General features: G+C 44.9%; 1 protein-coding gene across 2 annotated transcripts in view; it reads left to right on the forward strand.

Moving 5' to 3' along the window:
• Positions 1 to 12,835, forward strand: part of LOC138283721 (astacin-like metalloendopeptidase) — an 85,565-nt gene that overhangs the window by 34,192 nt on the left and 38,538 nt on the right. For both annotated transcript variants that reach the window (XM_069221764.1, XM_069221765.1), the window contains 2 exons: positions 4,192 to 4,341; positions 10,971 to 11,084. In XM_069221764.1, the coding sequence (XP_069077865.1) occupies positions 4,192 to 4,341; positions 10,971 to 11,084 (264 nt within the window). The remainder of the gene's footprint in view (positions 1 to 4,191; positions 4,342 to 10,970; positions 11,085 to 12,835) is intronic.

Raw genomic sequence — 12,835 nt, forward strand, 5'->3', positions numbered from 1 at the left:
GGGGCAGTATCAGTACTACTTAGCAATTTTGCTATACCTTCCATGGGCCAGTAGCATTGCTTCTGAGCAGGGTTGCTAAACCTTTCATGCAGTAGAAGCATTATTTCTCAGTAGGGTGCCATACCTTCCTTGGGGCAGTAACATTACTTCTCAGCAGGTTTGCTATAGCTTCCTACCTTCCATGGGGTATTATCATTACTTCTCAGTATGCTTACTATACGGTTCATGATTTAGTAGCATTATTTCTCAGTATGCTTGCTATACCTTCCATGGGGTAGTAGCATTACGTCTCAGCAGGTTTCCTGTACTTTCTTAGGGGTAGTAGCATTGCTTCTCAGCAGGTTTGGTATAATTTCTATGGGGTAGTAGTGTTGCTTCTCACCAGGCTTTATAAACCTCCCATGGGGTTGTAGCATTACCTCTTTGAAGGTTTTCTATACCTTCCATGAGGTAGGAGCATTACTTCTCATCAGGGCTGCTTTACTTTAATTGCACTTTGCTACACTAGCGTCAATATTTTTGAGGCTAGTGCAGCAAAGTGCCACAATAGCGTCAATAATTTCGATGCTATTGTTCTAACTACTGCCATGGGGCACTGTATGTTAAACACGAAGTAACCATGGTGCTGTTATGTGCCTGTAGGCGGGTGCAAAAAAAGTGGGACATCAGAGCTGATGCGACAGCTTTTCATAAATCTGAGCCTAAATGTATTGAGAGATAAAATGAAAAAGGTAAAATGCCTGTGGCTGTAAGTGTGCAACAATGAATTCACTTGTCAGCCACCCCAACACTTCTGAAATTGGACAGTACTGGACCTTCTTATCAAGGCTAGGGTACTTGAATTGGATGGTACCTGGCCTTCTCAGCATAGCTGTGGTACTTGAATTGGATGGTACCTCGCCTTCTCAGCATGTCTAGGGTACTTTAATTGGATAGTACCTGGCCTTCTCAGCATAGCTGTGGTACTTGAATTGGACAGGACCTGGCCTTCTCAGCATGGCTAGGGTACCAGAATTGAAAGGTACCAGCCCTTCTCAGCATGGCTGGGGTACTTGTTTTGAACAGTACCTGGCCTTCTCATCAAGGCTAATGTACCTAAATTGAACGGTCCAAAGCCTTCTCGTCCTTGCTAGGGTACTTGAATTTGGCGGTTCATCACCTTATCATCAAATGTATGGTATTTGAATTAGACAGTACTGGCCCTTCTCAGCATGACTGGGGTACTTAAATTGAACCATACTTAGCTTTCTCATCAAGGCTATCGTGTTTGAATTGGACGGTACCTGGCCCTCTCAGCATGGCTAGGGTATTTGAACTGGACAGTCCCTGGCTTTCTCAGCATGAATAAGGTACTTGAATAGGAGGGTACCAGGTCTTCTCAGCATTGCTAGGGTACTTGGACTGGGTGGTACCAGGCCTTCTCCTAAAGGCTAGCGTACTTGAATTTCATGTACCTGGCCTTCTTAGCAAGGGTTGGGTCCTTCACTGGACGATCCCGGGCCTTCTCCGCATGACTTGGATTGGATGCCACCTGGCCATCTCAGCATGACTAGTGTACTTAAATTAATTGGATGGTACCAGGCCTTTTCAGCATTGCTAGGGTACTTGCATTGGACAGTACCTGGTCTTCTCAGCATGGCTAGGGTACTTGGTTTGGACGGTACATGATCTTCTCAGCATGGATAGAGTACTTGAATTGGACGGTACCGGGCCTTCTCATCAAGGCTATGGTACTTGAATAGGAGAGTACTGGGTCTTCTTAGCATTGCTAGGGTACTTGGACTGGATGGTACCTAGCCTTCTCCTCAAGGCTAGTGTACTTGAATTTGACAGTACCTGACCATCTCAGCATTGCTACAGTACTTGAATTGGATGGTACCTCACCTTCTTCAGCATGGCTAGGGTACTTGAATTGGATGATACCTGTCCTTCCCTGTAAGGGTAGGGTATTTTTAATTGGACAGTTCCTAGACGTCTAACAGGGCTGGGATTTTTTTAGTAGGACAATATTGAGACCTGTCAGCAGGAATATGGTTCTTTAAATTGGATGGTACCTGGTCTTCTCAGCATGGCTAGGATACTTTAATTGGAGAGTACTTGGCCTTCTAATCAATGCTGTTGCACTTAAATTAAACAGCACTGTCCCTTCTCAGCATGGCTCTGGTACTTGAAGTGGACAGTACCTGGCCTTCTCATGAAGGATAGGGGACTTGAATTGAATTGTAGCTGGCCTTTTCAGCCTGGGTAGGGGACCTGTTTTGAAGGATGCCTGACCTTCTGAGCCTTTGAAGGGTTATTGACTTGCACAGAACCTTGCCTTCTCAGTAGGGCTAGGGTACTTTTAATTGGTCAGTTCCCAGGCTTTTAATAGGGATAGGGTTCTTTTTATATGACAATAATGTGACCTCTCAGCAGGGATATGGTTCCTTTATTTGGACGGTACCTGGCTTCTCATCAATGCTAGAGTACTTGGATTGGCCGGTAGCTAGCTTTCTTAGCATGGCTAGGATACTTGACTTGGATGGAACCTGCCCTTCTCTGCATGGCTAGTATACTTCACTAGGGCGGTAGCTGGTCTTTCCTGTAGGCCTGTTATACATTCAATCATGAAGTCTCATCACATATGAGTGAGCATACCTGTGAGGGCCAGCTATAGTGTGCAGATCTGCTTTGCATTTATCAGCACATGAAAGATGTTTCTCATCAGGGGCCTTGTATATCTTAACAGGACAGAACCAGCTCTTCTTAGAAGTACTACTACAGCTACAGTGGAAGTTCATAGCAAGTTTGCTAAACCCTGTGTGGGGCAGTAGCGCTACTTCTTAGCAGGGCTGCTGTTCCTCCAGTGGGGCAATAGCGCCTTTTCTCAGCAGGTTCGCTAACCCTTATTTGGGGCAGTAGCAGTACTACTTAGTAATTTTGTTATACCTTCCATAGGCCAGTAGCATTTCTTCTGAGCAGAGTTGCTAAACCTTCTATGCAGTATTAGCAATATTTTTCATCAGGGTGCCATACCTTCCATGGGGCAGTAGCATTACTTCTCAGCAGGTTTGCTATAGATTCGTACCTTACATGGGGTTGTATCATTACTTCATAGTATGCTTGCTATACCGTCCATGATTTAGTAGCATTACTTCTCAGTATTCATGCTATAACTTCGATGTGGTAGTAGCATTACTTCTCAGTATGCTTGCTATGCCTTCCATGGGGTAGTAGCATTACTTCTCAGCAGATTTTCTATACCTTCCATGGGGCTGTAGTGTTACCTCTCACCATGTTTTCCATGCCTGCCATGGGGTTGTAGCATTACTTCTCAGTATGTGTGCTATACCTTCCATGGGGTAGTAGCATTACTTCTCAGTATGCTTGATATACCTTCCATGGGGCAGTAGCATTACTTCTCAGCAGGTTTCCTATACTTTCTTTGGGGTAGTAGCATTGCTTCTCAGCAGGCTTACTATAATTTCTATGGGGTAGTAGCGTAATTTCTCAACAGGTTTTCTATACCTCCCATGGGGTTGTAGCATTACGTCTCAGCAGGTTTTCTATACCTTCCATGGGGTAGGAGCATTACTTCTCATCAGGGCTGCTTTACTTTAATTGAAACAGTGTTAACAACTCTACTTTATTTAGCTTCTATCATTTTATACGTAGTAGGAGTCTTTCTTGGAAGTGCTGCTACATATTTAATGGGTTTGACTGCTCTACCTTGAATGGAATAGTTCAACCCTTCTTAGTATTTTTATGGAACATTGCAAGCAAGTATTCATGACTGCTTTGCCTTCAGTGTGGATGTGACTGCTTCTCCCCATCAGGTCTGGTGTACTCGTAAAGGAACTGCGATAGCATGATAGGGTTGTGATGTCACTTCCTGCTACACCATAACTCATTGTTATATGTAGTGGTCTCATGTTTTAAGGGCTTGTGTCTGGCTGTTTACATTGAGCCACAAACACAGTCCTGTGCTCCCCACAGCTTTAACAGCAGTAGAGGTATAGGTACGGTTGACGTGGAGAAGTTACCACTTGACTCATTGGAAGAGTGACGCTGTATGGAAGTAGATTCACTTCTCGGAATCTATCTGTGATTCTGGTGCCTATGTGTGCCCTCAGTAGATGCAAGGGTACCACTTTCTCTGAAGTGTTCTCACATCCAGATTTCAACACCTGTCACATCTCACTTCCTCCCTAGATTCCATGGTGCTGGAGCAGGTCCTAGAAGTCCTCCAGTCCATCCCAGCAGACTGCAAAGAGGCCCAGGACATCCTCTGGACAATCTTCAACCCACAGAATGGGACAGTCTTCAATGCACAGAATGAGACAATCTTCAACGCACGTAATGGTGAGTGACTGAGAGCAGGCAAGGGCCTGAGATAAGCTTTCTGTACTGATCTAGGAGAGGAGAGGAACATAGGAATAAAGGAGGGGTGAGGAGAGGAATCAGGAGTGAGGAGAGTACCTAAGTGGAAGGTGAGGGGACAGAGGAGGAAAGGCCAAGGAGTGAGGAGAAGAGTGGAGGAAGAAAAGAGGACAGTTTACGAGCAAAGAGGAGGGGGACTACAGATAAAAGAAAAGGAGAGGAAAGAGGGAATGTTGAGAGGGGATAAAAAGTGAGGAAAGTGGAGCAGGCACACAAGAAGAGGGGAAAGAGGAGAGGAGACAAGAGGAGACTGGAGTAGAGAAACAGGAAAGAAGATGAGACAACTGTGGAGAAGCAGGAAGAAGAATGGAAGAGTTAATAGGAAAGGAGATGGTGGGAGAGGAAAGCAGAAGCAAGCACATGGGACTGAAGGAGAGAATAGTAAACAAGCATTTGCAATGCAATGGGTCTCACATTTGCTTGAGTTAGAGTTATCGGCATTGTAAATATATAACTGGACTTTTCTTGCCACATAGATTGGTCAACCCTGCCTCATAACTTCATTGTTTCCTGCCATATGATTCCAGTAGCCTTTCACACAACTAAAGCAGTTCCATTTACCTTCTTCCTCTCTCTGCAGCATAAAATGAATATGTTGCCACTTAGCATCCTAATTTAAACCTGTCATGCTAATTCCAATAGAATAAATCTTTCAAAACCCAACCATCAGAGTTGCTGGCTGGCTAAAACAATTCCTGCAAAAAGACAGAAGACAGCCACAGAGGAGAAATAAGTTAGAAGGGTTACCCGAACACATCACGATTGTTCAAACAGTCATAGTGTAATAAGGATGTTAAATTGGCCTGATTTATGGTCATAGTTGTAATAAGGAGTAATTAAAACATATACAATTACCATATACACCTCAATCAATTTGGCATTAGACTGTTATGCTCAAAATATCCCCGAGAGGGCACCATACCAAAGGTATCATTTATAAGAAACATGGCCATGTAACCATATTGTTAGCACCTAGAAGGGATAAACCCATGAAAAAACAGGAGGAAGCAATGCAGTGTAACCATATACTTAGCCCCTACATGACGTTTTTAGGGCCAGCAGATGTACTGCAATAATATTACAAACAAGGACATAAAAACAAAACTTCTCCCAGCTGTAAAACAAAAGTTCTAGACAGGAGAAAGCTTAAAAGACACTGAGTGGTGGGAGGAGTTATTTAGGGGTCCCCACTAACCTAGTGTAGGGACCCAGAGATGATGTAGACAGAAAGACTATTTTGAAAGTGGTCCCATTGTCCTAGGACAACCACAGGCTGAGTTGTTAGAAAAATGTTGTGTAAAAGTAATGCCCTGCACAGCATTTAGGCCAAAAAACAGAAGCATTTCGAAGAAACACAGTCATATAACCATACAGTCAGCCCTTAGAGAGCTTAACCATATGAAAAAAGAATGGGAGAAAGTAATGCACTGTAACTCTATATTTAGCCCCTAGAGGACGTAGAGTCTTACACATTTTCAAGCCTAGCAGGAGTATTACTATTATATTATAAGCAAGGTCCATTAAAGATAACTTAACCCAGCAATAAAACAAATGTTTAAGCCCTGAGAGAATTATTATTTTGGAGTCCTCACTAACATAGCGTGGGGACCTAAAGACAATATACACAGAGAGAGCACATTGGGGTCACTGTTTTGAAGGTGGTCCCATTGTCATAGGACTACCACAGGCTGAGTTATGAACAACATTTTTTGTAAAAGTAATGCCCTGCAAAGCATTAGGGGAAAGTTTCCGTGCCACAAATATTTGATTAATTCATATGCTTAGAACAGCCTCTAGAGGACACCACAATTAAAACAGCATTTGTAAAAAACATGGTCATGTAACTCTATAGTTAGCCCCTAGAAAGCATAACCACACAAATAGAAAATGGCAATAATAAATGCAGTGTATCCATATATTTAGCCCCTAGAGGGCATAGTGCTTTGCATACTGTCCGGAGTAGCAATACTATAGTGATGATATTAAAAACAAGGCCCTTAAAACACAATCTATTTGCAGTATGCCACTCCGGCCATGAGAGAGCTTAAGCAGACACGGAATGGTTAGAGAGATTATAATTTTGGGGGCTCCACTAACCTAATGTGGGAACGCAGGGATGATATAAACAGAAAGAACGCGTTGCCGTGAAAGTTTGGTTGGTGGTCCCATTGTTCTAGGACCACCACATGCTGAGTTATGAGCAAAAATAGTTTGGGAAAGTAATGCCCTGCAAAGCATTAGTGGGCTAGTTTCCTGAGTGCAATGAATATTGTAGTGTAGGCTGTCCCGCTATGCCGAGAGAGCTGCTTGCTTTGAGGATTTCTGTTTTACCTAAAGCATTTACCAATTTCAAGTGTTTTAAGGAAAGAGCCACAAGAAATGACTCTGATTATGTAACTGGGAAGAATATGACCAGTGCTCCAGTACCGCAAATCAAGTTCACACTGTTGTGCCTGTTTGCGCTGTGAGCGCCATAGCTGCCATGCAGCACAAAGGGTAGAGACAAAAGAAATAGCTTGCCCACGCTGAATTATATTGGTAATAGTGCAATAATCCATGTAACAGGAACAGTCTACAAGGCGTGACAAAAACAGCCTCAAGGCGTGACAAACGTAAAGCATTTACCAATGACATCATGTGATTTTTGAAAGGCAAACGCAGGAAACAATGAAAGTGATGGACACGAGATGGGCGTGGTTAAAAGACCACAACACTTACAGCAGATCAAAGCGCTTGCGAGCTGGACCAGAAAAGAAGGAGAGAAAAGAAAGGAACTAGGTTGATTATGGGGTAAAAAAGAGGAGGGTGGAGAAGAGGAAACAGGTTTAAAAAAATTGAAACCAGAAAAGCATTCTTAAATGCAATTTTGTCATCAAAACATGATTTTACTGTGATTCTCTCACCCTATATCAGTTGTGACTATAGATACAGCTCTACACATCTATATCATCAGTTTTGGGGCTGTGGAATAACATGTCAGCAGTTAGGATTGGGATAGTCATATTCCTCATTGCCAGATTTCACCAAAAAAGACACGATTTCTTGAGAAATAAAATGAAAAATGTCAAGTGTGTGACTGAAACTATACTGCAATGACTTTCCTTGTCATCCCCCCATCCCAACACTTCTGGTTAGTACCTTTTCCACATTTCACAAGTTGTTGCAGGCCTCCATTTCATTTTGACTGCAAAGTGGTCATGTTTTTTTAGCTCGCTAAAGGAAATAAAATTCATTGGTGTTCTAGAAAAAGAATGGTTATTTCCAGTTGACAATGCTGTACATAAACGTACGCATTTTACTAGGTTTTCAAAAGGGAAAACGACACAATAATAATGTTTTATTGCATGATAAATTCCCATCCAAGAAATGACTCCAAGGCCCTAGCGCCTTATTTATCCTCCAGTGCAAAAATGGTGCACGGGAGGGAGGCGGGCCTAAATAATGGTGCTAAGCCTGCTTAGCACCATTATTTAACGCCTGGGTCAGGGCAGGCGTTAGTGGTCCTGTGGACCCATTTTCATGGTCAAACATCATGGAAAGAGCCCACAGGTGCCCTCCCCAAGCCGCAGCAACACCCCCACCAGAGGGACACCGGAGGATGGGGGACCCCACCCCAGGTAAGTAGGGTAATTAGAGGTAAGTATTTTGATTTGTATTTTTCAAAGTGCCATTGGGGGCACCGGGTGCAATGGCCATGCCCAGGGGACCCTTGTCCCCTGTGCTGGCCATTGGGGTGGTGGGCAAGACTTTTCTCTTTTCTAAGACAGGAGTCATGTGGTATGGATGATTTTGCATCAAGAAATTACGCTAGGCTGGTTAGAGTCATTTGTAGGTAGAGCGTTATGGTTCGGCCTGCTGTATACTTTTAAGTATACTATAGAGTGAGTTCCAGCGTTTTAATTTGTTAGTTGCAGTGTCCTTCAAAAATCATTGCTTGCTAGTGGTCAGTTCTGCCTCTTTGTCCTGCCTTTTTTCACTTTGGGAGCAGCACAAAGTACTGTCTAATTACGCTATGTCCTGTTTATCTCTTCTGTAAGGGAATTTTTTGGGGCATTTGCCTGTTTCACCTCAACAGTGTGGGTGCTTGTTCAGTTACTCCTCCCCACCAGCTCCCTCTGTAAACATAAACCAACAGCAGAGGGGGGCTTTTCCGCTATGAGCTCTAACTCGAGCAAACACAAGACTATTGCATTCCAAATGCTTGGTATTTTACTCTAACCAGCCCAACGTCATTTTTTGGTGCAAAACACCCTTCTCCCTTAATGCCACCCCCACCAATGTGTGCCATTCCATAAATTTGGCGCCCAGCTGGTGTCCTGGAATGGTGCAAGATGGTGCTATACTTTTTGACGCAGAACTACGCAAACGCAGTTTTGCGTCAAAAAGTATAAATATGGGCCCAAGTTTCTGTTCATTATTCTGACAATCACATGACTCTTGAATACCTCCTGCAAAGTATGAGCCACAGAACGAAAAAATATGACAGAAAATTCGGAAAAGGAAAACCACATCAACATTAGCAGTAGTGAATCTGGGACCGCCAAAGAGAGGCCCAGAGCTCGATGTAGGTATCTCTTTAAGGACAGAACTTCAGAGTGGTTCTCAGAGCAGAGAACAGACAGCTCCAGGCTGAGACCGCATCCACATCTCAGGGTTAGACCAAGAGAAACCAAGTCTTGAAAGGGAGAAATAAACAACATTGGAGACGAAAAACAGAGAGAAAAAGGAGCTAGCGAGAAGTGGAGAGACAACAAGAAGAGAGAGTGAGAGAGAAAGAGAAATAGAGAGTTAGAAAGGTGGGAAAGAAATACACCGACACATAGAAGGGGTAGGTGAGAGCAAGGGAGAGAGAGATGCAGTGACAGAGGGAGAAAGAAAGGGAGGTAGTTTGAGAAAGTTGCAGAGAAAGAGGAAGAGAGAGAGCAAGAAGCATAGAGAATAAAGAGAGAGGGGGCAAATAGAGGAAATGAGATGGAGTACAGCAGAAAGAAGAAAAGATGACGAGATTGCGGGAGAAAGAGAAGGAAGAGAAAGCAAGAGAGAAACTGAGAGCGAGACAGAAAGAGAGACAGGGTGGGAGAACGAGAAAGGGAGGGAGGGGCAGAGAAGCAGGGATTGAGAGTGGGGGAGCGAGAGAGAAGGACAGGGACAGAGATTTTAGTGATGTAAACACACAGTCATGTAATTATTAACAGCATCTGCGCACTCTGGGATAAATCCGTGGAGATTCTGATGCATGCAAATAAAATGTTCATGCACTTGCAGCGTGCTTCATGCCTGTGGTACAACCCATGACCCCTGCCTGCACCCTGAAGAAATCAGCGTTTACATTAACCAAGAGAGCTTTAACCACAAGCCTTTTCAACATGAAACATGCAACTATCCTAAGATTCAGATGGAGCAGTCCTTTCTTGTAAGCCTGAACCACACCACACGTTTCACAAGAGACAGGTGTGGGCTGACCTGTCATTTCACTGCTGACTCTTCACTTTCCATTGCTCCTACTGATGCCACAGAATAGACTGACAGTGGTTCAATAGTGGGTCGAGCTAGTGATAATATGCATTGTGCAAATGCACCTAAATGGTCACTATGGGGGTCATTCTGACCCTGGCGGCCGGTGGCCGCCAGGGCCACCGACCACGGGAGCACCGCCAACAGGCTGGCGGTGCTCCAACGAGCATTCTGACCGCGGCGGTTCAGCCGCGGTCAGAAGCGGAAAGTCAGCGGTCTCCCGCTGACTTTCCGCTGCTCGTTTGAATCCTCCATGGCTGCGGAGCGCGCTCCGCAGCCATGAGGATTCTGACCCCCCCTACCGCCATCCTGTTCATGGCGGGAAAGCCGCCATGAACAGGATGGCGGTAGGGGGGGTCGCGGGGCCCCTGGGGGCCCCTGCCGTGCCCATGCCAATGGCATGGGCACGGCAGGGGCCCCCGTAAGAGGGCCCCGCAAAGTATTTCAGTGTCTGCCTTGCAGACACTGAAATACGCAACGGGTGCCACTGCACCTGTCGCACCTTCCCACTCCGCCGGCTCGATTACGAGCCGGCATCCTCGTGGGAAGGGAGTTTTTCCCTGGGCTGGCGGGCGGTCTTTTGGAGACCGCCCGCCAGCCCAGGGAAAAACTCAAAATACCCTCCGCGGTCTTCTGACCGCGGAGCGGTATAATGGGGGCGGAATTCTGGCGGGCGGCCTCTGCCGCCCGCCAGAATCAGAATCACCCTCTATATGTTTTATACACTTGTGAAGTGATAACCTCTGTATTAAGCGTCGCATACTCATCAGTACAATATGAACCTACTTTCAGATTACCGCCACACACTACCACTGTAGGCTAGGAAGACATACACTATATATTCCCTTAGTAAACCCAGAGCCTATTCCTTCATATATGACAAAGCTACAGGTGAAATGCACAGAAAATGTACATCTACATTCACAAGCAAGCCTTTTTTTGGTTCAAATGTCAATGACTAATGTTCACTCAGACTCACAGTGAGATGGTAAAAGTTCACAAATGACAGGGATAGATATTGCTTTATGTATTTCTAGGTTCTGCCGCATTAAAGGAAGCTGCCTCATCGCTCCAGAGACTGGCGGAGGAGAAGAGTGCAGCAACAGACAGCCCAAAATACATCTCTAGTCAAATTATGGAATCCAACAAAGGTAAGAGAGACAAAACTGCATAAAAAGAAAACTCAGAAACATGAACATTCTGAGTGAGCAGTGGAGAGTGTTAGACATTGTACGAAGTTTGGTTACTGGTTGACGGAGGTGAATCCCTACTCAAGCAGCAACGGCAATTCTTGTCAGGATGAAACACAAGCAAACCCAAATTTAACCTGTGCTTAACCCTATGGTAGCTTGGCACAGAAGTAATCAGGCTTAACTTAGAGGCAATATGTAAAGCATTTATGCAGAACTTCAAGCGGTGATAAAGCGAAAACATAACACAAGAAAAAAAACCACATTGTTTCGGAAACATAAAGTGAAGTTTAATAAATATTTGGCACCAAAAAATGACAATAATCCAATTAATTGAACTGGTGTTATGCAGTTTTGAAGATGTAGGTAAAAGTAGTGCTGAAAAGCACAAAGCTCCAACTGTGGTTATTTGGTCACACCAGACCGAGACAAAGTCACAAGTTCAGGCTGACCCCGACGGAGCACATGCCAGATATACAGTGATCACGTTAGTCTTCTGAGCAAGGTAGCTTAAATCTTGGTTATGGAGCGCTACGCAGCAGTGTTCCTGAGAAGCAATGTAAGGTCCTCTTTGATGATACACCGTGCAGGGGATGTTCCATTGAGCTGTGAAGAGTGCAAGGCAGGCTTGCTTCAAGGCTGCATCGTGCTGTGTCGGTGCTGAGTAGCTGTGCAGCCTGCGATGCTGGTTTGCATTGAGGTGGCATCAGTTCCAATGGGGCACTGTGAAGAGCTGCGTCAGGTTTATGTCACACTGCATTGGTTCTGGTGAGACCACAGCTGGGTTGGCAGAGCAACTTTAACCTGACTTCTAAGGGTCCAGCCCTTGGGGGACACCACAATAGGCATCACAGCAGGCAGAATCCAGGTGCAGGGTTTAACATAATTGGAGCCTTTTGTATCCCTGAGGCTCTGATCAGGAGGCCAGACAACCAGCATTTGGGGTCACTCTAGTGTTTTGGATTCAAGAAGCAGGACTAGCCCTTCCCACTCAGACAGCAGGGTAGAAGGATAGCAGGGCAGTCCTTCTTCTGAGTCTTCTACAGGTCCAGAAGTGTACTGAGAAGTTGGGTTTGGGAGTACTTATACCGGATGCCCATTTGAAGTTACAAAAGCTTCTAGAGCCCTCCCTCTAAAGACATGCCTGGAATTTCCTGCCTCCCTGCCCTGGCCACAGCTTGTCTGGGGACACAAAAGACTAATGTGAAGCTCTTTGTGAGTGTGCTGAGGCAGAGCTTTTGTTATGAGTATGTATGGTAGGTGACAGTCACACCCCCTCCACTTGACAGAGATGGCCCATCCTGAAAACACCTATTACCCCTTTATCTAACTGTCTGGGAGTATTACACAAAGACCAACTGCCAGCTACACCCAGTCATGTGACCCACTGTACGACATTACCTTGTACAACATTGTCCTCCACTGTGCTCTATAACACTCAGCTGTGCACCACTCCATTGATCGCCACTCCACAGTATGCCACTCTACCCCACAACACTGTACGCTGTTCCACTCTAAGCCATTCCACTCTCCCCCACTCTACTGTATGCCAATCCACCCTACTGTACGCCACACTATGGTTGATACAAGAAAATTAAAACTTTCTAAAAGAGGCATTTTCCGAATTGACTGTGACTTAAAATCCAACTTTACCATTGAAAATGGTTTAAATAGCAATTCTTTAGAGACCAAACTCCCAAACTCTGCATTCC

This window comes from Pleurodeles waltl, chromosome 3_1 (genome assembly GCF_031143425.1).
Source record: "Pleurodeles waltl isolate 20211129_DDA chromosome 3_1, aPleWal1.hap1.20221129, whole genome shotgun sequence".
Classification (NCBI taxonomy): domain Eukaryota; kingdom Metazoa; phylum Chordata; class Amphibia; order Caudata; family Salamandridae; genus Pleurodeles; species Pleurodeles waltl.